Raw genomic sequence first — 24767 nt, forward strand, 5'->3', positions numbered from 1 at the left:
AAAAATGTTGAATAAAATATTTAATAAATAGTTATACTATTTATTAATATTATTATTTTTATGTTTATTTTCATTTTGAAATTAAATACATTTTTATAAAATAATACAATTATTAATAATTATAGAAAATCTTTCATTAGTTTTCTTATAGTTGGTATTACATAGTCTTGTCTTGTCATATGGCGGATAGTGAAGTTTCTGAACATAACCTTTATTGATGAGAATTGTGCGAATTTCTAATATACAATATAAAAAAATAATAAATAAAAAGAATATAGTTTAAAATTACCTATAAAAAATGGCAAAAATTAAACCACGATTAGGTAGTAGAAAGAAAGCGAAAAGATGGGCGAAAGGACAAAGTTCAAGCTCTAATCCTGAAATAAAAAAACACCGAAATCAAGCACGCACGTGGTTTTTTCAACAAAATCCAGGTATATTTATATTTTATTAAATGTTTTCTCAATACATTTATCATATAGATACAACTTAAATTAATTAAATAAAGGCATTAAGATAGAATTTACATAATTAAAATAATAGTTACTAATCGGCAAAATTATTTTTTAAATCTGTTTTTACCTGAAAATAAATAAAAATAAATTGTTTACATATTTATCATCAAATTGTATCAATAATTTTTTTATTTAACATTTAAATATTTATATGTATCTTTTAAAGGAATTTAATTTTTAAACTTTCAATTTCATTGATTAATTTAAGATTCATCTGGATTAACAACTGAAGTTCTGCGAAAACATGATGTTCTTCAAGGAACAGCACCAACTTCTGAAAAAATTGATATTGACGATGAAAGTAGTGCAGCTGGAGCATCTACTTTCAAAACATTTAATACATTTGCTAGTGATTACAGCAAATGCTCCAATATGTCATTCAATCGGTAAAATTTTTTTTTTTTTTAATATACGCTCTCAAAAATTTTGGATCTTTAATTTATCATTTTATACGTGTTCAGATTTTTGACTCAATACCAACCAAATTCGGTGATTCACAAGGAAATGTTAGCAATATTGGCCGCTGTCACCGATGTAATTAAGCAAAACGACGGTATTGAATCAGATACAGAGTATTATGCCGCCTTGGTAAGAACATTTGGTTCAATTTAAATATTAACTTCTTAACGATCAAAATTTTATAATTTATCACAAGTTTTTGTTTTTAATTCTAGATGACAACCTTGGAGGCAGCTGAAACTGACGAATCCATAACGGCAATTCTATCTTTATTGGGCATGATTTTGAAATCTGTACCGAAAAATGTACTCAAATTGCAATTTAGTCAAGCAAGTGAGATTCTTTTGCAAGTATTAATCAAGTACGCAACTAATGAAAATTTTCTGGTACAACGACATGTAAGTTTACTGAAATATCTCAATTTGTCAACTTTCTTCAGAAGTGTTATAAATTTATTTTAAATGACATTTAATAATTGAACACTTTCAGTGTATTGGCTGTTTGCAAATATTGCTTCGAGCTCAAGAAGTGGCCGTTTGGTCGGATAGTTCAACATTACAAGTTTTGGACGCTTTATTAACATTCACGATTCACACAAAACCGAAAGTTCGTAAAGCTGCCCAACACGGCATTTGCGCAATTTTGAAAGGTATCCTATATTTATTAATTCTTTTTTATATTAGCACACATTTTTTAGTGATAAAAATAAAAAAATAAAATAAAATAAGAAACCAAACTTATATTTATGTAATCGATCATTATTAACGAATCTTATATTATAACAGGAAGTGACATCATGAAAGTTGAAAATCCACCACCTTATCATCCGGCAGCTTCACAAGTGGCAAAACATTGTATTTCTCAATTGGAATCTGCAGGCAAACCTGGACATTTGACAAATACGCTTCACATTCTTACAATGCTGAAAGAAATTTGTCACCAACTTCCAAAGACTTATGTGAAAGTAAATATTCTAAATTTTATAAAAACTGTTATTTAATTTTTTTTGAAAATTATGAAATTAACATGAAGTTGTGTTTATTTTAAAGAACATTTGTGAGAGTCTTCTGAGCATTATGACCCTGAATAATGTACTGGTAACATCTTGTTGTTTTCAAACTTTTCATGGATTATTCATTTCAAAACCAAGTGAATCCGTTTTACCACCGCAATTAAATGCTCAAATAATTAATGCTCTTTATGACTATCAACCGGCATCCACTGACACACAACCGACCCTCGCTTGGCTCACAGTCATGCAGGAAGCTTATGCGAATCTCGCTTTGTAAGTAAAGAAAAGAAAGAAGAAAAATAATAACAAAATCACTAAAACGAAATTTAATTTTTTAGACATTCTTTGGATCTTTGTGCGGCGAATCTTCCACGCTTCATAGAAAAAGCAGCAGAACTTTGGCTCTCTGATAAAACGGACGTTATAACCGGTGCATCACATGCTATAAAACACGTTATACAAGAATGTGTCAGCTATTTGTGTGTGAATGAACAAATCGCTTCGAGGTAAATAAAAGCATTGATTTGTTTTGTTTTTTTAGAATTTAAATTTCAATAAAAAAGAAAAAAAAATTGTTGTAGGCATAAAGCAACTTTAAAGAAGATTATTCATTTGATACAAGAAGGATTGAAATACCAGTACAGTGGAGCCTGGCATCATGTTCTTCATTTATTGGCCATTCTATTCCAAGTAAAGTTTGTCATAAATACAGTGAAATACTGTAATTTAATTTTTATTTAATTTTAATTTTTATCATTATCGTTATTAACTTAAATTTACAAAAAAAATTTATTAGGTTATTGGACTGAATTGTAAAGAAGATTTGGCGAAAATTTTAATTACTTTGGCAGATTTGCGAGATACGCATAAGTTTACTTATAACAGTGAAATTGAATACGCTGTCGGTGCTGCTGTCAAATCAATGGGTCCAGAAATTGTTCTCAACACAATCCCTCTCCAGGTATTTATTTTCTTTAAATCCTATTTTATTTACATCAAACTTAAAATAGATTTATGATAAATTAAAGTAATATGACATTTTTTTATTTTTAGAATTTAAATAGAAGCTGGCTTTTGCCCATTTTAAAGGATTGCATCTCAAATGCTCCATTATCCTATTTTATTAAATCTCTTCTGCCTCTGGCTGTTCATTGTCAGTAAGTTATTGATTTTCCTCAATTATAAAATTAGTACTTGGGTATTTTAATAATTTTTATTAAATTCTCTATTTATGCAGAATAAAAGCGAAGACATTACAAGAAAATAAAGATGGAATTGGAGCACACAGTTATGAGTTAATGAGATCTCAGATTTGGTCCTTATTGCCCAATTTTTGCAATAATCCATCAGATATTAAGATCAGTTTTGAGGTTTGTTTTACTTTATTTTATATAATAATAATAAACAAAGTAAACTTATTTTTTTCCTTCATATCTTATTTATTTTTAGTCGGATTTTGCGAAAACTCTTGGGACATTAATTGGAAGTGACAAAAGTCTAAGATTTTCGGCAATGGCCTCTTTACGAAGATTAATTACAGCATCAGTGGAAAAAAACAATCAAGAGGATATTGAAACCTTAGCCAAGTTTGCAAAGAATTACTTGCCTATACTTTTCAATCTATATTCCACGAAACCTCACGGTTCCGACGAAGAAGGCCAACGAATTGCTGCTTTTGAAACAATCAAAGTAAGAATAATTTTAGAATTCCTGATTGCAAAAAAATAGTTATTCATCAATTACTTATTTTTTAATGATTTAATAGATATTAATCGAATATTTTTTTTCATTTTTCAGGTTTATTTATCAATCACAAACAAGGAGTATTTAGATATATTTTTTGATACTGCTATGAAGAAAATTCAGGAAGAGAAAATTGAGGAATTCGAAAAAGAAAGTGTATTTGACCTCTTTAGATTATTTGCCCAATTTACTGATATCGATAGAGTGAAAATATTCTACGAGTTTTGTATTCCTCTTTTAATGCAAACTTCTAAGCAAAAGGAGCAGAAAAAGGCGTACAGGTAAATTTCAACTTAAAAAATTAAAATTCATTTAATTAAATTAAATTTTCAAAATTTTATATTTTACTTTTTGATTTTTAGATTTTTAGAAGAAGTTTGCAGTAGCGATAATGAAGTTTGTAAACAATTTGTTCTCGATAATCGACGTGCAATTCAGAGTCTGATGAAAAAATCTCAAAAATTTGTACATAAAATATGTAAAGGAGTAAGTATATTTTTTAAGGAGTTCAGTATCTATATTTTATTAAAATTTCTTTTTATTGATTGCTAATAATTTTCAATTTAATTTTAGGCACGAATTCGCGTTATTATCTGTCTCGTTAAAAGTCATCCACAACTTGAAAAAACCAAATTTTTACAAGCAATTGTTCCTGAAGCAGTTGTGTGCTTGAAAGAAGTGAATGAAAAATGTCGTAGTTCTTCTTATCAATTACTAAATACTATTGCAGAAAAGTTTTTAGATAATGAGGAACATTTTATGGAATATATTCAATTACTCACGTCTGGTCTAGGTGACACTCCAATTTTATGCAGCGCAACTTTACTTGCCCTATCTTCAGTTCTATATAATTATACTGGTAAATCTGTTCATTTTCATTAAATTATTTTATATTTATTTATTTTTCATTAAATTATTTTATATTTATTTATTTATTATTTTCATTAAAAAAATAGATAAACAAACGCTATTTGTATTATTTTTAGGATCTTTGGGAATAGAGACTGTGAAGAAAATTCTCGATCATGCCTGCAATTTGTTGACGGGACCAACAAGAGAAATTACAATATCTTGTTTAGCTTTTGTTAAAGTTTATCTAACCGTCATGCCTACTCCAATAATAGGACCAACATTATCTAAAATCGTAAATATTTATAAAATCGTAAAAATTTTAATAAAAAAAATTGTTTTTAGAAAATTTGACTATGTATTAAAAAACTTATAGGTGGAATCATTGTCTAAAATGACAGACGACTGTAAACGACACTGTAGACTTAAAGTACGAGATATTCTCATAAAAATGGCTCGCAAGTTCGGCATTGAACCGATATTGAACATGGTGCCAGAGACCGATGAAACGATGCGCAAGAGACTGAAAAATATTCGAAAAATTGAAAATAGAAAGCAGAAAACAAAGGATGATAAAAAGAGTCAAAACGATGGCGAGGAAGAATTCAGTCTTAAACGAATGCCAAAGAGGTAAGTTTCCGCATTTATTGGACAATTTAAAATGATATATTTTATATTTATTGAAATATAAAACTTTTCATTTACAGCATGGAAGAAATTTTGGCAGACAGTGATGAAGAATTTGACGATGTGGATATGAAGGACGGAGGTAAAAATTCGAAACTATCGAAAACAAAGACTTGGATTCAGGAATCGGAGGACAATATTGTAGATTTTGCCGATCCAACTGCTTCTAAAAATATTGTTGGTTAGTACAGTTTCTTAAATTGTTTCCCTACATAATAATAATTACAAATACAAATTATAACAATTATTTCGAATTTCCAGCTACAAAACCAGGAGTTTCCCTTTCTAAACCAGTCAAAGGGAACTCTAAAGACAGTGGTTTCAAAACCGCTGGGGATGGTCGATTAATCATCAACGATGATACTGATAACGAATCTGATGAAGAAGAAACAAAAAAGAAAAAGAAAACACCATTCTTGGGAATGAAGGAGGACGATGATTATGGTAAATTGATTTTTAAAAATTAATTCCTTATTCATTTGGATAAGATTCTGAGAATGTAAATATTTTACAGAAGACGACGAAGATGATGTAAAATCGGCAAAGTCGGTGAAGAAAAGGAAACGTGATAATTCTAGCGTTCATTCTGAAACATTTTCAAGTTCTTCTAAATATAAGGGTAAATAAATTAATCTTTTCACATTTTTTTGCTTTACAAGATATAATTGTTAAAATATAATTGTTATGAAATAAATAATTTTTAGCCGGAGGTTCAGGAATTCATCGACCTATTAAGGTATCAAAATCGGAAAGAGAACCTGGTGCAGAATATCGAGCGTCCAAAGCTAAAGGTGACGTAACAATAAAAGGAAAACAGAAATCTTACGCTTACTTACCGCTAACAAGATCTTCTCTAAATAAAAGGTACAGTTTTAAAATTATTAATAAATAATTATTAGATAAATTAATTTTTAAAAAAGATGATGAAGAATTTTTCAATAATTCACAATTTTTGCAGAAAAAAAATGAAGAACGCTGGAAAGTTCAAGGGAATTATTTCTGGAGCTAAAAAGGGAGCACTTGCCGGTAAAAAAAATCAGAAAAAACGAAAGATATAGAAATAATGTTTAACAATTTGTAAGGTTAAGATAATTTATATAAACGAGAAGTTTAATAAAATATTAAGAGAATTAAATAAAAATCATTATTATTAGAAAAAGTGATTTAAATATTTTTTTAATTTTAATTCTACAACAAAAACAAAAAATATTCTTAATTTTAAATTTATTTCATCATTTTCAGGATAAATCAAAGAAATACACTTTATAAATTTTAATAATTTATTAATCTACTATTTGTATAATCAAAAAATGGTAAAAGTTGACAGTTATCAATTAAATTTTAGATTGTAAAAATAGAATTCCTTGATCCTTTTATCTGTAAAAAGATATAATTCTTAATCAAAATGGTAATTTGATAAGTAAAAAAATTAACGGAACTATTCATTAAAATAATTATCGCATATCTCTGTCAAAATTTATCTTATAAATTAAATATAGTTAATTAAACGTAAAAATTTAAAAAATTTAGAGAACTAATTTGTAAGATTGTTTCGCGATCATTATTTTAATAAATTTTAATAATTGTAAATTCAAAGTAATTGTTACAAATTTGAGAAATGAATTACCTTTCTTCCATGCCTGGTTTTTGTGGAAGCATTTCTTTTAAAGTTCCCGACTCATTCATTTCCTTAAGAATATCCAACCCACCGATGAGTTCTCCATTAACATAGACTTGCGGATAAGTCGGCCAATCGCTAAATTTCTTGAGTCCTTCCCTAATGTCATTGTCTTGCAGAATGTCGAAAAATTGATAATCAGCATTGCAACTATCAAGAAGTGCCACTATCGTCCTTGAAAATCCACATCGTGGAGTAGTCGGATTTCCTTTCATGAATAACATGCAAGGTGCAAGATTAATAGTTCTTCTAATTCGATCTTCTAAAGTTTCAGAGCTTTTCTCCTTTGTCGGCGAAGAATCATGAGACACATGTTTATCAGTAATTTCTACCATCGCTGCTGTATTTGCACCATTAACTCGATCGACAATCTTTCCATTTTTATAGAAAATTATTGTCGGCACTGCCGAGACATTGTCTTTTATGGAAATTTTTGGAAAATCCTCCGCTTGTATTTTTGCAAATTTTACATTCTTATATTCATTTAATTTTATCATTTCCTCAATAGCTCCACACATTTGTTTACATTGATCCGACCAGGGTGTGTAAAAATGAATTAGAGTTAAATCTTTTGACCTGCAATGAGATTATAAATTGATGAAAGAAAAATAAATGAATAATAAAAAATATCAAGATTATATTTTGAGTAGAAGACATTTTTTTAATCAAATGGTATATTCTTTTATTTATATTTCATGTAAATCTTAATATTGAGAAATAAAAATACTGATAGTGATGATTCAATATAATGAAGAAAAAAACAGTTTAAAAAGTAAAATTGTAACAAAATAAAATACATTTTGATATTGGCCTGCAAAAAATAAAAACCTGTCATCTTTTGAAATTGAATAAAAAAATTTTAATAGGAATAACAATAATTTTATACAATCAGGAAGATCAGGAATATCATCAGTTTGCAAAAATCAAATTCCACATAACCTCAAAATTGAACTGTTTCTTGAAAAGGTAAAAAACTTACTGTATTAAATCATTATAGGTTTTCTCGTCCTCGATAGGAATATAGTTAGGATTTGATGTTTTCTCAGTCATTTTCCACTATTTTTCTAATTAAAAAGTATGTATAAAATATTACTTTTTAAATAAAATTAATTTACTGATGCGATCACGATGGAAGCAGCTATTTAATGATAATACTGCCAGTATCTGCTAAAGATAAGGTAGAAACGGTTTTGGTTAGTCGTGAAAGAGGGAATATAGCGATTAGTAGCTGTCATAAGTTAATACATCATATTACAATTACTTATTTATTTTCTAATTATTATTCATTTGTAATATAATTGTGATTAATTTTTAAGAATTAATTTCTTTTAAAAATGAACTGTTTATATACTCATTGATTAAACAATTAAAATATGTTTAGTAAGTACCTAATAGCTCGTGGAAAATAATAATAATAACATATCCATAAAAAACTAAAAAAAAACAGATGAGTGACACGCGCGAAGTTTTTTTGACAATGTCTGATGCGCTTGAAGAAATTTCTAATTGGAGTAAAAGTGATGTTGAAAACTTATTTCGAAATGTAAGTCCTATAATATTGTTGAAAATTTTTTATTTAGTTTTAATGACAACAATGGATGCATTATTTTAGAATCTTCAAATTCTTGTTGTTAATAAAATAATACTTATTTTTTTTTATATTTTCCATCTAACAAGTTTTATTGTAATTGAAACTTGTCAATCAAATTTAAAGTGAAAGTTTAAATTCAAGTCTCATGAATAAAAGAAACTAAAAAGTTCTCAACTTTGCAAATATTATTTTCAAAGTTATTATATGGTAAAATTTAGTTATTTTACTATGCTTTTGATATTATTAATTTATTTTGTTTATTGTGAAATGTTTCTTTTCATTGAATAGTATTTTTATACATTTTTTAAATATTTATTTCCAGTTTGAAAAAATTTTAATGCTTTTAAAAATGATTTATTTTTATTATTATAATAAGTTTCTAAAAGTTATTTTTTCATAGAGAATGTTATATTTAGTTCTTTATACCTATAATTATGTAGGTGTTAATTAAAAGATAATCGACAATTTCCTTTGACCTGTTCTTCTAAATGAACTTCAAAATACTTTTCAGACATTTTTACTAGTTTTTACTAATTAATGATAAATAATTTGTATTTTTAAATAATGATTATAAAACAATTTACAATTATTTCTAAACACTAGGTATTATTTATTAAAATATAGAATTGTAATTATAATTTAATTACTTTTGAAGCTAATTAGTATATTATGTACTATTTTTTTATTTTTAGAATGGCTTGGAAGAAGAGTGCTGCAAAATTATTAATAAAAGAAATATTGGTGGAGACGAACTTTTAGTAAGTTGAAACTCTTTTGTTGAATCATCAGAAGAATTAATGTAAACAAAACATTGCCTTATCACAACATATTCCACTGTGTTATCATCATTGACACATGCAATAATTATAAACATAACTTGAAATCAACGACTAATCTAAAACATATAACACACTTTGATATCAAAATATTGCCTTAAAAATTTAGTGCTACAATAATAATTATTATTAACAATATTCTTAAATTTTTAATTTTACATAATTGAAAGAATTTTCACAGTCGCCCAGAATTTAGAATTTAATTTGCTCTTGGTTTAATTTATATTAATTAATTCAGCACTTAACGGAGGGGAAGTTAGCTCTTTGGAAAAGTGACCTCACCGGAACACTAAAATGGTAAAAAGAGATTTTCCTTTTTCAATTTAATTGTGACATTGATTACTAGTTTGTAATTTTCAATGATAGGAAAAGAAAGTTTCGTTCATTTGATCAGAGATCATTGCGATCATAAGATGTTAAAAAGCAGCTTTAAGTTAGAGAATAAAAATTTATATAATGAAACAATTATTTTTTATAATAATTAAGTATATAAAACTATTCTATTCTATTATTAATATGTAATTAATAAATTTTAGGAGCCTTTGGTCATTTGTAGAAGAATTGAAAAAAAATCCCGTGAAATATGTTGAGGAGAAAAAGAGATATGAGACTGAAAATGAAAATGTGAGTGATACAGATTCTTGGGCAACTGATTTCGATGATGGAATTGAAGAAAGTGATAATGTGAATGCAAAAAAGTTGACAAACAATGAGTGAGTTTTATTTTATTTATTGTTACATAAAACGGTATAATTTTTAATTTTGTTTATATTTATTATTTAAATTTTTAATTTATATTTAATAATCAAGAAATATAATTTTTAATTGAAGATTAATTATTATTTAAATTGATTGTCTAGGAACAACAAGCTGAATAATAATAAGACAGAAGACGACAGCACGTACGCCAATTGTGACATAAGCGACATAAGTACAAATACTACAGAAATGACTTATGCTAATTTCGAAGCATCAGCAGAAGTTCAAGTATCAAAATTAAAGAAAAACGAATCTAAACTTCATTCAATTAGTAATCTGACTTTTTCACATCAATCAAAGGACGTAGAGAAACCGACTCTTTCAGTGAAACCAAAAGTGAATAATTCAAAGAGAAGACAACCACAGACTTCTTTTCTTTATACAAAATCCACACAAAAATCGAGTGATGAAAGTGAAGCTCTAAGTAAGTTTTAGTTTCAAATTAATTAAAAACTTTTATTTATTTATTACTTAATGGTTTACTATAATTAAAAATTGAGATGAGAAAAATATTGTTATAATTGATTTAAAAATATTTTAATACAGAAAGACTGTCCGTATCGTCGCTGCCAGAATCGCTAAATGGATCGAGAGATTCACCAATTAATGATATTAGTGTAAATAAAAATTTACCAAAACCACCTGGTTTAATAAAAAGCTTTGATCTTGTTGCAAATTTGCCAACACGCACAGAAGAGAGTGAAGACGAATATGAACCGTTTGATGAGGAAATTATCGAACAACATCAAAGAAGAGAATCTATGGCGAGAGTCGATAGCAAACAGTCCCTCACCAGTGGACATCAAAGTTCATTTGAAAGCCTTTATCATCCATCAAGTATCACCGGTCACAAGGAGGAAAAGGATTATGAAATTTATGAATACATCACAGAATCGGTAATTATTCTATTTCAATTTATTTCAACTTATTTAGAAATAAATCTGTTTATTAAGAGCAATATAATTTACGCATTTTTTAACATATTTATATTTCAAAAGCAAAACAATTTTTTAAAATCAAACAAAAATTTGTTCACAGCCAGAAGAAATGAAAGCGGATTCCGTTTTAACGAAAAAATCGAAAATTTTAGAAAACCCACCACCGCCTTTACCTGTTAAACCACCTATGGGTAAGTTATTTTTTCCTATCCTGGAAAATTATTGTGTTTATTCTTGAAATCTAATTTCACTTAAATATTTTAAAATTAATTCAATTTAAAAAAATTGCGTTTACAATTTCCATAAGTAGATGAACTTGAAAAAATTTTGATTTAAAATTTTGTAAAATTTCAATTTTAAATGAATTTAATTAGAAATCTACATGAATTTAATTATTTACAAATTATTTTCATATATATTATTCAATTATTTTTATAAATAATAACTCAATGCTGAATTTAAATTATTTTTAATACAATTTTAATGTAATTCCTTGAAAAAAGTTATTATTCTTAATAATTTGATTCAAATTTATCAAAGAAATTTAATTATTTTAATAACCTTTGCTACAATTTATTTATTCGAATTTAAGTATTATTTTCAATACATTTTTAATTAAATTTCTTTAAAGAATAAAATTATTTTCAAAAATTTTAATGAAACTCTTAGCAGAATTTCAATTATTTTTAATACAATTTTCATAAAATTTCTCAAAAAATGCAATTATTCTTAAAAATTGTATTCAAATTTTTCAAGTCAATTTAATTATTTAAAAATTTGTTGATAAAATTCTATATGAAAAAAATTCAATTTTAAGAAACATTCAATTGTTTAATAAAATATTTATTTTTATAGTTAAATAATTGAATTCTCGTAGAATTTCCTAATAAATATTTATTTAAAAATGAATTTCAAATTAAAATCTTTGAAAATTTGAACTTTTTATACTTTTAATTAAGAATTCTATAGAATTAATTTTTCTCAATAAGTTTAATGGAATTTTTTTTAATTTTCTGAAGTTTTTAATTTCTAATAATATATTTAATTGAATAATGTCAAAATAATCGAAATTTCGTTAAATTAAATTGCAAACAAAAGAATTTGATAATTCACAAAGAACTTTTTTAAAAATTATTAAAAAAATTGACTTAAAGAAGAATTTTAGTAACAAAGTAGCAAGTTTTAATTATTATAAAACATGAAGAAAGCGATTGATATCTTCATGTTTTATAATAAAATATTCTTAAATATCTTATTGAATTTCAAATTAAAAATAAAAAATACAAAAAATAGTTTTTAAACAAATTAAAATGAATTTTTAACTGAATTCAAACTTGATCATTTTTTTTAATAAGTTTTTTTCATACGAACAAATTTTGAAACGTAACGATATAATATACATACATAATGTTTAAAACTAGAATTTTTCAAAATTGGATCACTGACACCCCATACCGTGGACCCATGCATCGTTAGTTTGGATGCTTCTTTTTTTATCCCTTACGCCTTCAGTTCTAGTTTGAATTTTGAAGTGAGCACTTCTACTCTATTCTCCTAGTTTTTTGTTAACGCTGATTTAAAATAATATTTAAAATTTTTTTAAATTAATGTTAATTATTTCCCAAAATTAATTGAAGGACATTTTAGGAAATTGTTACATTATTTAAAATTAGTCAATTTATAATTAATGGTTGCGAATAAAAGTAAATTATTAAATTTAAATATTAATATTTACTACTAAGAGAAATTTAAAAAAATAAATGAATTAATAATTATAATTGTATTATTCATTAAATAATAATGGCAACGTTAATGGGAGATTTAAAGAGATCTGTTTCTTTAACTCAAGAAACTTTGCTTCAAGCACGTATGAATTTGACAAGTTAGTATTGAATCATCAATATATTTTCTGCAGAATTGACTTTATAATGACAATTTTATTTTACTTTTACTAATTATTAAAGGAAAGGAATTTACTAATTATTAGATAATAATTAATTAATAATATTATTGAATAAAAATAATAGTTTTTAATTATTCTGTACTGAAAAAGACTTTTTTCAGCTATAGTTAATTTTTATTTCTTTTCAGTCATACTGTAAATGCTGTAAACTCTTTAAATTAAATACAATAGTTAAAATATACTGAAGGAAAATTTATTTTATTCAAATAATTGATTACTTGACTATTATCAATTATTTTTCGCAATTCTAATTTAGCATTGAAATTTGTTTCAGAACGATCTTTGGATAAGAAATTTGCCACATTACCTCTCAGTAACTCTTCGTTATCATCTCCACGACCATTACCTCCTCCTCCTCCTGACAGACAATTCACCGATAAACCATGGTTCCACAATGTGACGAGAGAAAGAGCCATGGCATTAATTAGAGAGCGTTAGTATTATGAATATTTGAACAAAAAAAATTAATCGTTATTCAATTTCAAATATTATTCTTATTCATGCGTAATGATAGCAAAATTTTTTTTCATTTCAGAGAGTACTTATCCTCAGGATGGATATTTTCTCGTGAGACCGTCCACAACGAACCACAGCAATCCTTTGACACTAGTTCTTTGGTATAAAGATAGAGTTTACAATGTTCCTGTTCGTAAAAGAGTCGACAACCGGTAAGTTCTTAGACTATTAAAATTATTAATTTCCTTTTCTGAATTTTAAAAGGAAATCATTTATTGTTGTATCAGATTCGCTTTGGGATCAGAAAAAGTGAACGAACAATCTTTCGCAAGTGTTGAAGAAATTGTACATTTTTACTCGAGAGAAGAATTATTTCTCTACACAGGTGGACTACAAATGGGTAGCACGACATTGTCAGATACCCCAATAAAATAAAATTCTTAACATCATCACATTTTTATGTATACCTTTAAGTATTTGTCAAATTAAGAAATCTCTGTGGTATGAATCGTATTTTTGTGCCTTTCATAATTTAAAAATTTCTAATCAAATTGGAAAATTTTAATTAATAATTATTGTTAAATATTTTACTCATTGCATTTAACTTAGATGATATAATAGTAAGTTTAGGAATTTTAATAATTTTTATAAAAAAGATTGTGCAAGACAAATCTTGCAATATAAGGTATTGTATTAAGAGAGAAATTTTTATACTATAAATTTTTTATGTATTACTCAAATGGCAATAAATTATAACAGATGTTATATTTAAAAGAAAATTTTAGTTTTACTTTTACCAAATTTTGCATTTCCTCTGGGGATTCATGGCACTGTTCTCGGGACAGTTGAAAGCTTTCGCGAATTCTTGGGAATTTTGTACTGCAGCATTTACTCTGTATTGGTCTTCACTATGAACATCGCCAATAAATTCGTCGTACTTTGATCTACTGCTCGAACACCACACCTAAAAAATTTATTAATCAGTTATTTCTACAAATAAATTAATAAATAATTATTTTCCTTACATTTGCATACGTTAAGAAAAAGAATTGTTCGTTGGATAAATCCTCAAATCCCGGGAGTCGGGGGCTATTCTTTTCATTTTCAATTTCTCGCAGAGCGTCATAGACCATTTCCAAACCCAAAGAATCTGCAATGTTTTCCCCTTGCTTCAGTTTAGCGTCTTCCTATTCAATTTGAAATAAATTCATTACAAATAAGAGTCAAATAAGAGAAAATTTTACTTAAAACTATAAATGAAATTTTCCATAACTATAAAACATGAAGAAATCAATAACTCCGAGTCCTCGAATTTTAATAAAAATTTTTAAAGAATTTTTTCGAGGAATTCGATTAAAATTGTATTAAAAAGAATTGAAATTTTGCAATGAGTTTTATTATTTATGAAAATAATTGAATTCCTAAAAAGTGTTTTATTATTTACGAAAATAATTGAATCCCCTCAGAAATTTTATTATTCATGAAAATAATTGAATGATGCGAAGAAATTTATAAGAAAAATTTGTAAATAATTGAATTCCTGTAAAAATTTTTATTATTATTTGAAAATAATTAAAAGTTTGTGTAGAATTTTATTAAATTTTTTTTTAAATAAATGAATAATTTTGGAAAATTTTATGTAAATAGTAGATATTGAAAATCATTGAAGTGAGGAAATTTTTTGAAAATAATTGAATTTTGGAGAAGAATTTAATTATTTCTAGAGATAATTAAAATTTTGACGAGAATTTAAAAATTTTTTTTTAACATAACTGAATTTCTGCAAAGAATTTTATTACTTTTGAAAATAATTGAATTTTTGTAATTATTTACCGTCCACTCTGTTTGGAATGTTACGTAATTCCAAATTTTTATCCAAATTGGTTCGTCTTTTTTATTTTCATTTGGTTTATTTTTGTAAAATTCCTCATACTGATCAACAAAACAATTTGCTCTTTCTTTGAAACCAGACCTTGCATTATAAGAATAACGAATTTTTTTTCCATTGGCGTCGAATTCTATTCCTGTTATAAATTATTAATAATTAATAATTTAAATAATTATGTTGAGAAGTTTTAAGACAAATATTTCTTCGGCAGAAATAAAAATTGAATCGTGAATTTCGATTAAGTTTATAAGATAAAATATTATTGAAATACTATTATTTTAAGGAACTTTAATAATCATACCATTAACATCAAATCCGTGAGAAACTTCATGACCGACAGTAAATCCAATGCTTCCATATGACATGACTCTGCGAAAATAAATTTTTAAATATTTTTTTTAAATCGAGCATTTATAATATAAAAGTAAATAGAATAAAAAATAATTGTAGTATTTACTCAGGCAAGGTGGGTGAGTAAAATGTAGTTTGAAATTCTCCTGCGGGAATAGCTGAAAAAATAATAATTCGATTTATAAAACGTATGTAAAATATATCATGAACAAAATAATTTTTGTTAACTTACTTAAAGCATTGGCAAGAGGATTGTAAAAAGCATTTACTTCTAAAGTATCACCCCATCTAAAATTTGTATGAATAATTCAAAATGAAAAATAATACTAATTATCTTAATCAATAATTAGGTACAGATTTAAAATTAGATTAGTTAAATAATGAATAATAAAAATTAGATTTAAAAACATATTCTACTTTTATAAAAGATAACGTTTCTTACAGTTCTGGGTCTTCTTTCAATGTATTATTTCTAATTAATCGAATTTTTTTCTTTTCTTCAAATTTTAAAGAACTGAATATATTTTCTAAAAACTGATTTCCAATTGCCATCTGTAAAAAAAGAATCTTTTTTTTCTATGCAACAATTGTAATTAAATGAACTGAAGAAAATATTGTAGAAACTCACCCCACGATAATAATATTCCATGACTGTATCTTTATTATATATAGAAGGATAACCAATATTGGTTTTCATTTTATTTACTTTCTGCAAAACCGATTTTCTCATCTCGTCGTCCAGCCAATCTGCTCTTAAAATGTGTTTAACAATTGCTTTTTGAACACCCTTAAAAATTTCTTGCGCCTGCAATTTTTTTCTTTGTAAGTATTTGTTTGGGAGAAGTAAATTGAAAAATGATAACTTACATGTTCTCTCATATTGTCAGTAAAATACTTTTTTACAAACTGATATGCTTTCACATGGTACATTCCTACTTCTTTAACACATTCTTCGTGTCTGGAAAATAAATAATAATAATATTAATAATATATTTAAAAATTAGAATTCTAATGTGTAAATATATAAAAAAGTATAATAAATAATAATCGATCGATTAATTAATATCATGTAAACCTTGGAGTTTCTTCCTTTACTCCAGTCATTTCCTTGTACAGATTAAATTCCAACATCCGCATGTGTTGAGTTGTATACGGTAAAAATTGTTTTAAAAAATACCAATGAACGTAATTAACTGGAAAACAATAAAAAAAAATATAATTATGTTATTGTCTGCATATTTTAAAAGAATTTTACTAAAATAACTGTTTCTAAATACCAATAACTCGTGGCTGTGTTTTCTCCAGAATTTTTGCGATCATGGAAAACAGATTCGAATAGCTCATTATAATTTCTTCATTTTCATCCATTTCTACATTTGCACTAGCTAAATAATCGCTAATAATCGAAATCCAATTTATCTTTTTAAAAGATGATGATAATATTATATACATGAAAGAATAGAAAATTTGACATTCATTTTATTAAAAATTGATTTAAAAATATTAAAAATAAAAATTAAGTACTAATTAATTAATAAATTAAAAAATTTATTTTATATTGTATAAAGTATTAAAAAATTACTCACTTTAGATTTAGAGGTTGAAACATCGTCATATTTTCTTTGCAATTCTTTCACAGTAATGACATTTAAGTCATATTTCAATTTTTTAAGTTCCTAAGAAATTTTACATAATTTTTATTTCAAATATTTTTTAATCTATTTTTGTTTTTATAAAAGAAAACAAAATAGATATAAAAACGTACTTTTTCTATCGTTTGCTCCAATTTAATTACATTCTGAACATCAGTTGCTAGTTGATCGTTATCAATAAATTTATCCTTTGCAAACATGAGTGCAACTTCTGTCATTAATTTCCCATACTGTCCACTTTCATACAACATAGTTCTATTTATTTTTCGTTGTGATTTTTTGGGAAGAATTTCAGGCAAACTCGGAGATGAAAGCTGTTAAAATAAGAGTATATCGCTTTTAAAAAATACACTTTGAATAAAATTTTCAAATAAAAAATATTAAAAATGAAATTTACACGCACTTACTTTTAACATCAGTTTAAGTTTTCGATCTTCAGAATAATAATCGAGAACATCAATATTTCTATAATCTTGACCAACATTTAATTCATAAAAAGGAGACTGTCCACTAATTTTAAAATAATTTTTATTGATTTGCTGCCAGAGAAATTCTTGTGAATCCCATTCGGAAATTTCCATAGCCATTGGCCATCCTCCATTATTTGCTAAAATTGCTTCAAGACGACTTATACCATTACTCTCCAGTGCGTCTAAAATTAAAAGTAATTGCAATTTCTATACATTGATATTTTTTAATTTTTCTAATTATTAATTGAAACTTACCTAGATTCATACATGATCGATAAAACTTTTTCAATTGCTTAACAGGAAAAATATCAGTTGGTTTTATTCGTTCCTCCAACAAAACTGTAAAAATTGTAATTTGTTCAAATCAATCTGTCAATGAAGAAATATTAATATCTACTATAAATAATACCTTTAATTCTGTCCTCAATCTTCTTTTCCGTTTTCGCACGTGAGTCCCAATAAGCCTTGTCTTTTGGAATTGGATTATTAATTGTCCATTTGCCGCAAGCATATTCGTAAAAATTTTCACAGGGATCAACCGATTTATTAACGCTTTCCCACAGTTCTGCAGCTATAAAATGTAATATTTTCGGATTAATATCATAGAATCTTTAAATTAAATTAAAAGAGCTTAAAATAATATTTACCTACTCTGAAGCATTCTTTTGTACGACAAACTTTATTAATTTCATTTCCCAATTCTTGAAAATGCCATGCAGAGCCTGCAGAACAATAAGAAATTGCAAGTGTTAACCTGTAAATAAAATTTTATTTAATTTTCCTATAATTAATTAAATGTATTAATAAAGATATAAAATAAAAATTAGAAATACTTGAACAAAATAAGTCCAATCATTCTTCTCATCTTTTCCAATTGCCGAGGACATTTTAATTTATATACTTATTGAAACGGAAATTTGTAAATAAATTATCTTCTGAATTCTTTTTATAATTATAATAAGCAAAACCTACACATTTTCCTGTACGATCCTTGATAATTCTGATAGCATTAAAAAATCTCAAATTGCTGCATTTTAAAATTAGAATTAAAAAATTCTTTCTCACATTTAAACTTCTGTAAATTGTTCCATAATTTATTAATTTAAAAAATACATTTATTATTTGATAAAAATATATAAAAATACAGTATTTTTTGTTGATTAACAAGTTCTCATTTCTTTTAAAAATTTATTAATAATATTTCATTTAAAAAGAAACTTTAATTAAATGTGCATTCAAAACTGTTAGAAATAACGTATATGTATGTAAACAAATTAAAAAACTTATGTAAAAATTGCATTTTAATTATTGCAGCCGTCACCTGTGGCACTGCTAGCGCTAATAGTTTTTTTTTAGTATTAAAAAATAAACTTGAATGGATAAATTATAATCGTCTGCAATATCGTCAGTTTTAATTGTATTTATATATACAATATATAAAATAAACTTGATAACTGCAGATTAAAAATATGTTATTAATGACAGTGTGAATTATGCGGAAAGAGTAAGTACAGTAAGTTTCTTAACGGCACAAACTATCTAAAATACAATTTAATAATTTACCTAGATAACAAAAAGTATTTATTTAAAGTTTAAATTTTTAGAAGAAGAATTATCACGATTAAAGAAACTAATTACTCAGTTATTGTCGCATATTCAGTTGCTCTCAACTCTCTTGAAAGAAGCTGGTATCTCTGTACCTGCTGAACCAAGTTTAGAAAAAATCTCTCCAAAATTATCTGATATGAAGGAATGCATTATTAAAGAACAAGGTGAAACAATTATTATAAACTAAAATGATTTTATATCTAAGTTATATTTTATTTATTTATTAGTATTTATTAAAAAAAATTTTTTTTTAACAATTAATTATAAAACGTATGTTTAGGTAAAAAACCGGAAAAAGTAAAGCGATGAAGTCCACTTAAATCAAGCTCGAAGAAGACTTCTCCCAAGTCTTCCGTACGTAAAAATTTTACTACAACTGACAAAAGTGCGATTGAAAATCAAGAAAATTGTATTAATGTCGGTCACCAGTGGACATCAAAGTTCATTTGAAAGCCTTTATCATCCATCAAGTATCACCGGTCACAAGGAGGAAAAGGATTATGAAATTTACGAATACATCACAGAATCGGTAATTATTCTATTTCAATTTATTTCAACTTATTTAGAATTACATCTTTTTATTAAAAGTTATATATAAAAGAAAATTTTACTTCTACCAAATTTTGCATTTCCTCTGGGGATTCATGGCACTGTTCTCGGGACAGTTGAAAGCTTTCGCGAATTCTTGAGAATTTTGTACTGCCGCATTTACTCTGTATTGTTCTTCACTATGAAGATCGTAAATAAATTCCTCGTACTTTGATCTACTGCTCGAACACCACACCTAAAAAATTCATTAAGCAGTTATTTCTAAAAATTATATTAAAAGAAATTAATAAATAATTCAAGTAAATTTTCTTTCTTACATTTGCATACGTCAAGAAGAAGAACTGTTCGTTGGATAAATCCTCAAATCCCGGAAGTCGAGGGCTATTTTTTTCATTTTCAATTTCTCGCAAAGCATCATAGACCATTTCCAAACCCAAAGAATCAGCAATGTTTTCTGATTGCGTCCTCTTAGCCTCTTCCTATTTAAATTAATTTATTAATATACACAAATCTAATCAATTCTTTTTACAATTTAATTATATGAATTTTATTTTAATACCGTCCACTCTGATTGCAATGTTACATAATTCCAAATTCTTTTCCATAATGGTTCGTCAATTTTATTTTCATTTGGTTTATCTTTGTAAAATTCTTCATATTGATCGATAAAACAATTTGTTCTTTCATCCAAACTAGACCTTGCATCAGAAGAATAAGGAATACTTCTTCCATCGGCGTCGACTTCTATTCCTGTTGTATAAATATGTTAAACATTGTTTTAAGACAAATATTTTCTGCACAAATAAATTAATTCAATCGTGAAAATATTGTTCAGTTATTATTTTAAAGAACTTTAATAATCATACCATCAACATCAAATCCGTGAGAAACTTCATGACCAACAGTAAATCCAATGCTTCCATATGACATGATTCTGCGAAAACAAAAAAGATATATTTTTAAAGAGCAACATTTTTTATAATATAAAAGTAAATAGAATAAAAAATAATTGTAGTATTTACTCAGGCAAGGTGGGTGAGTAAAATGTAGTCTGAAATTCTCCTGCGGGAATAGCTGAAAAAATAATAATATGATTTATAAACTTATGTACAATATTGTATACATAAACAAAATAATTTTTTTTAACTTACTTAAAGCATTGGAAAAAGGATTGTAAAAAGCATTTACATCTAAAGTATCACCCCAACTAAAATTTGTGAATAAATTCAAAAGCTGGATCAATAATTACAAATTAAAATTAAATTTAAATAAAGATTTAATTTTAAAATATTAAATATTTAAATAAATTCTACTTTCAAAAAAAAAATGTTTCTTACTCTTCATCGTCTTTTAATGGCTTTCCAATTGATCGAACTTTTTTCTTTTGTTCAAATTTTAAAGACATGAATATATTTTCTAAAAACTGATTTCCAATTGCCATCTGTAAAAAAAAATTTGTAATCTGTCTTTTTCTGCAATAATTCTAATTGAGATTTAATTCCGCGAAAAGAATATAAATTCGAATTATGAACTGAAAAAATATTGAAGAAATGGGGAAACTTACCCCACGATAATAATATTCCATGGCTGTAGCATTATTATACATAGGAGGATAACCAATATTGGTTTTCATTTTATTTACTTTCTGCAAAACCAATTTTCTCATCTCATCGTCCAGCCAATCTGCTCTTAACACATGTTTGACAATTGCTTTTTGAACACGCTTAAAAATTTCTTGTGCCTGGAATTTTTTTCTTTGTAAGTATTTGTTTGGAAGAACTAAACGTTGAAAAATGATAACTTACATGTTCTCTCATATCGTCAGTAAAATATTTTTTTACGTACTGATATGCTTTTGCGTGGTTCATTCCTACATCTTCAATACATTCTTCGTGTCTGAAAAATATATTAAAAAATTAGAATTTTGAAATTAATATTAGAAATTAATATTAGAATTTTAAAAATAATAAAGTATGTCGATAATTAATATAATGTGAACCTTGGAGTTTCTTCCTTTACTCCAGTCATTTCCTTGTACAGATTAAATTCCAACATCCGCATGTGTTGAGTTGTATACGGTAAAAATTGTTTTAAAAAATACCAATGAATGTAATTAACTGGAAAACAAAAAAATATAACTATGTTATTGTCTGCTTCTTGGAAAAGAATTTTACTAAAATAATTCTTTTTAAATAACTCGTTACCAATAACTCGTGGCTGTGTATTCTCTAGAATATTTACGATCATGGAAAAAAGATTGGAATAATTTATTCCAATTTCTTGATTTTCTTTCATTTCTATATTTGCAACTGCTAAATAATCGTTAATCATCGAAATCCAGTTTATCTTTTAAAAGATTATAATTTTATACATAAAAGAATAAAAAATTTGTCATTTATTATTAATATTATATTGTATAAAATTAGATACTCACTTTAGATTTAGAGGTTGAAACATCGTCATATTTTTTTTGCAATTCTTTGACAGTAACTAAATTAAAGTCATATTCCAATTTTTCAAGTTCCTGAGAAAAATAAAAATAATTTTTATAAATATTTTTAATTCATTTGTTATTATAAAAGAATGAAAAATAGATAAAAACTTACTTTGTCTATCGTTTGCTCCAATTTAATTACATTCTGAACATCAGTTGCCAGTTGATCATTATCAATAAATTTATCTTTTGCAAACATGAGTGCAACTTCTGTCATTAATTTTCCATACTGTCCACTTTCATACAACATAGTTCTATTAATTTTTTCTTGTGATTTTTTGGGAAGAATTTTAGGCAAACTCGGAGATGATAGCTGTTAAAATAAGAGTATATCGCTTTTAAAAAAATACACTTTGAATAAAATTTTCAGTTAAAAAATAATATAAAAATGAGATTTACACTTGAGCGGTGCTCCACGACTTACATCTAACAACATTCTAGTTACGAAATTTCTATAATCTTCAGAGACACCTAATTGATAAAATGGAGACTGTCCACTAATTTTAAAATAATTTTTATCGATTTGCTGCCAGGGAAATTCTTGTGAATCCCATTCGGAAATTTCCATAGCCATTGGCCAACCTCCATTATTTGCTAAAATTGCTTCAAGACGACTTATACCATTACTCTCCAGTGCGTCTAAAATTGAAAGTAATTGCAATTTCTATACATTGATATTTTTTAATTTTTCTAATTATTAATTGAAACTTACCTAGATTCATACATGATCGATAAAACTTTTTTAATTGCTTAATGGGTAAAATATCTGTTGGTTTTATTCGCTCCTCCAACAAATCTGTAAAAATTGTAATTTGTTCAAGTCATCCTGTCAATGAAGAAATATTAATAATATCTATACTATAAATAATACCTTTAATTCTGTCTTCAATCTTCTTTTTAGTTTTAGAACGTGAGTTCCAGTAAGCTTTGTCTTTTGGAATTGGATTATTAATTGTCCATTTGCCGCAAGCATATTCGTAAAAATTTTCACAGGGATCAACCGATTTATTAACACTTTCCCACAATTCTGCAGCTAATAATCTTTTCGTATTAATATCATAGAATCTTTAAATTAAATTAAAAGAGCTTAAACTAATATTTACCTACACTGAAGCATTCTTTCGTACGACAAACTTTATTAATTTCATTTCCTAATTCTTGAAAATGCCATGCAGATCCTGCAGAACAATAAGAAATTGCAAGTGTTAACCTGTAAATAAAATTTCATTTAATTTTGTATAATTAAGTAAATGTATTAATAATGATATAAAATAAAAATTAGAAATACTTGAACAAAATAAGTCCAATCATTCTTCTCATCTGTTTCAATTGCAGAGGACATTTTAATTTATATACTTATTGAAACGGAAATTTGTAAATAAATATATATCATATCTTTCTGAATTGTTATATTTATGCAAAACCTACACATATTCCTGTACGATCCTTGATAATTTTTTATAATTCTGATAGCATTGAAAAATATCCAATGCTGCATTTTACATTTAGAATCAAAAAGAAATTCTTTTTCTGTAAAATTGTTGTAAATTGTTTGTAAATTATTCGGATCCATAATTTTTTTTTAAAAATATTTATTTGAATATATAACACCGAAATTCGTATTTTTTGATTATGTAAATAAAATTATTTTGTTGATTGACAAATTCATATTTCTTTTAATATTTATTAATGTTATTTCATTTAAGGTATTTGTCGCGCTACTGGTCACTGTCAAAAGTTTGTATCCGTTGACTGTACTTATGAAACGATTATGAATGCGAGTTTCCGAAAAACTTTTGCGGACGTACAGTTTGACACACAGATGTTCTCAATGTATATTCATAACCTCTCGCATGAAAAACGATCGTGGCAACGTCGCAAGTTTGGCGTATGGCCGTCTTTAAAATTTCGCGCCAAAAGTAGCAGACAAGCTGTAGTATTTAACAAGCGCTATTGCCACGTTTACGAATTCATCTGTCATTTACAGTAAATGTTAAAATAATTTTTCAAGTTTGATGTTAAATATCTTTTAAACAAGACGGTGAAAAATTTTCATTTTTTTTATAAAAGTTCATTTTGGTTCAATAGATAAAACTTTAGTTTTTCTAAAAAATCTGACGATTAGTATAAGTGCAAAAATTAAAAATCTGTGGTTTTCATATGGTTTTCCTATACCTTACATGTTAAAAATCAAAACTTTGATTTCATTTTTTGAGACTGACAGACGGTCAATTTTATTTTAATAGGCCTTATTTTGTAGATAAATATC

General features: G+C 25.9%; 4 protein-coding genes and 1 long non-coding RNA gene across 7 annotated transcripts; 3 read left to right on the forward strand and 2 right to left on the reverse strand.

Moving 5' to 3' along the window:
* Positions 1 to 170: 170 nt before the first annotated feature.
* LOC122508205 (RRP12-like protein) lies at positions 171 to 6424 on the forward strand. 2 transcript variants are annotated; one of them, XM_043621407.1, is made up of 23 exons: positions 171 to 434; positions 724 to 901; positions 977 to 1103; positions 1190 to 1372; positions 1464 to 1623; positions 1760 to 1938; positions 2024 to 2259; positions 2325 to 2492; positions 2568 to 2676; positions 2783 to 2947; positions 3040 to 3143; positions 3224 to 3356; positions 3436 to 3675; positions 3784 to 4010; positions 4092 to 4215; positions 4303 to 4588; positions 4716 to 4873; positions 4955 to 5208; positions 5286 to 5446; positions 5527 to 5709; positions 5780 to 5884; positions 5970 to 6129; positions 6224 to 6424. In XM_043621407.1, the coding sequence occupies exons 1-23, from the start codon at positions 299 to 301 to the stop codon at positions 6321 to 6323; spliced, it is 3876 nt and encodes a 1291-aa protein (XP_043477342.1). In that variant the 5' UTR covers positions 171 to 298; the 3' UTR covers positions 6324 to 6424. The 2 variants fall into 2 exon arrangements, with proteins under 2 accessions (XP_043477342.1, XP_043477343.1); XM_043621408.1 differs by having other exon boundaries at positions 5783 to 5884.
* A 107-nt stretch (positions 6425 to 6531) lies between these two features.
* On the reverse strand, positions 6532 to 8106 carry LOC122508178 (glutaredoxin-3). The gene is made up of 3 exons (XM_043621338.1): positions 7923 to 8106; positions 6893 to 7519; positions 6532 to 6642 (listed from the first exon to the last, which is right to left on the reverse strand). The coding sequence occupies exons 1-3, from the start codon at positions 7991 to 7993 to the stop codon at positions 6639 to 6641; spliced, it is 702 nt and encodes a 233-aa protein (XP_043477273.1). The 5' UTR covers positions 7994 to 8106; the 3' UTR covers positions 6532 to 6638.
* Positions 8107 to 8168: 62 nt separating this feature from the next.
* On the forward strand, positions 8169 to 14170 carry LOC122508177 (lymphocyte cytosolic protein 2-like). 2 transcript variants are annotated; one of them, XM_043621335.1, is made up of 10 exons: positions 8169 to 8486; positions 9227 to 9292; positions 9609 to 9667; positions 9907 to 10083; positions 10231 to 10553; positions 10676 to 11025; positions 11168 to 11258; positions 13305 to 13463; positions 13545 to 13698; positions 13774 to 14170. In XM_043621335.1, the coding sequence occupies exons 1-10, from the start codon at positions 8391 to 8393 to the stop codon at positions 13919 to 13921; spliced, it is 1623 nt and encodes a 540-aa protein (XP_043477270.1). In that variant the 5' UTR covers positions 8169 to 8390; the 3' UTR covers positions 13922 to 14170. The 2 variants fall into 2 exon arrangements, with proteins under 2 accessions (XP_043477270.1, XP_043477272.1); XM_043621337.1 differs by having other exon boundaries at positions 8175 to 8486; positions 13566 to 13698.
* Positions 14171 to 14191: 21 nt separating this feature from the next.
* On the reverse strand, positions 14192 to 23924 carry LOC122508287. The gene is made up of 36 exons (XM_043621563.1): positions 23787 to 23924; positions 23602 to 23708; positions 23370 to 23531; positions 23211 to 23294; positions 22923 to 23137; positions 22611 to 22811; positions 22439 to 22528; positions 22209 to 22350; positions 22004 to 22121; positions 21810 to 21900; positions 21569 to 21745; positions 21342 to 21445; positions 21156 to 21211; positions 21027 to 21078; positions 20871 to 20938; positions 20564 to 20754; positions 20322 to 20483; positions 20072 to 20239; positions 18681 to 18712; positions 18495 to 18601; positions 18257 to 18418; positions 18103 to 18186; positions 17785 to 18029; positions 17491 to 17691; positions 17312 to 17401; positions 17003 to 17144; positions 16801 to 16918; positions 16593 to 16683; positions 16354 to 16530; positions 16168 to 16277; positions 15958 to 16013; positions 15832 to 15883; positions 15676 to 15743; positions 15320 to 15510; positions 14512 to 14673; positions 14192 to 14450 (listed from the first exon to the last, which is right to left on the reverse strand). The coding sequence occupies exons 1-36, from the start codon at positions 23816 to 23818 to the stop codon at positions 14280 to 14282; spliced, it is 4479 nt and encodes a 1492-aa protein (XP_043477498.1). The 5' UTR covers positions 23819 to 23924; the 3' UTR covers positions 14192 to 14279.
* LOC122508179 lies at positions 18956 to 19620 on the forward strand. The gene is made up of 2 exons (XR_006302203.1): positions 18956 to 19360; positions 19452 to 19620. It is a non-coding gene; the product is annotated as an uncharacterized LOC122508179 (long non-coding RNA).
* Positions 23925 to 24767: the final 843 nt, after the last annotated feature.

The sequence above is a fragment of the Leptopilina heterotoma genome, unplaced genomic scaffold (genome assembly GCF_015476425.1).
Source record: "Leptopilina heterotoma isolate Lh14 unplaced genomic scaffold, ASM1547642v1 Lhet_53, whole genome shotgun sequence".
NCBI lineage: Eukaryota > Metazoa > Arthropoda > Insecta > Hymenoptera > Figitidae > Leptopilina > Leptopilina heterotoma.

Coding starts and splice junctions, on each gene's coding strand:
- LOC122508205 (XM_043621407.1), top strand. CDS start 299: ATGGCAAAAATTAAACCACGATTAGGTAGTAGAAAGAAAGCGAAAAGA. Junction 2,948..3,039: donor TCAACACAATCCCTCTCCAG/GTATTTATTTTC, acceptor TTTTATTTTTAG/AATTTAAATAGAAGCTGGCT. Junction 4,589..4,715: donor AGTTCTATATAATTATACTG/GTAAATCTGTTC, acceptor TATTATTTTTAG/GATCTTTGGGAATAGAGACT.
- LOC122508178 (XM_043621338.1), bottom strand. CDS start 7,993: ATGACTGAGAAAACATCAAATCCTAACTATATTCCTATCGAGGACGAG. Junction 7,520..7,922: donor ACCTATAATGATTTAATACA/GTAAGTTTTTTA, acceptor ATCTCATTGCAG/GTCAAAAGATTTAACTCTAA.
- LOC122508287 (XM_043621563.1), bottom strand. CDS start 23,818: ATGAGAAGAATGATTGGACTTATTTTGTTCAA. Junction 23,709..23,786: donor ATTGGACTTATTTTGTTCAA/GTATTTCTAATT, acceptor TTTTATTTACAG/GTTAACACTTGCAATTTCTT. Junction 22,529..22,610: donor TGGAGCAAACGATAGACAAA/GTAAGTTTTTAT, acceptor TATTTTTCTCAG/GAACTTGAAAAATTGGAATA.
- LOC122508177 (XM_043621335.1), top strand. CDS start 8,391: ATGAGTGACACGCGCGAAGTTTTTTTGACAATGTCTGATGCGCTTGAA. Junction 9,293..9,608: donor TTGGTGGAGACGAACTTTTA/GTAAGTTGAAAC, acceptor TAATTAATTCAG/CACTTAACGGAGGGGAAGTT. Junction 13,699..13,773: donor CGTAAAAGAGTCGACAACCG/GTAAGTTCTTAG, acceptor TTGTTGTATCAG/ATTCGCTTTGGGATCAGAAA.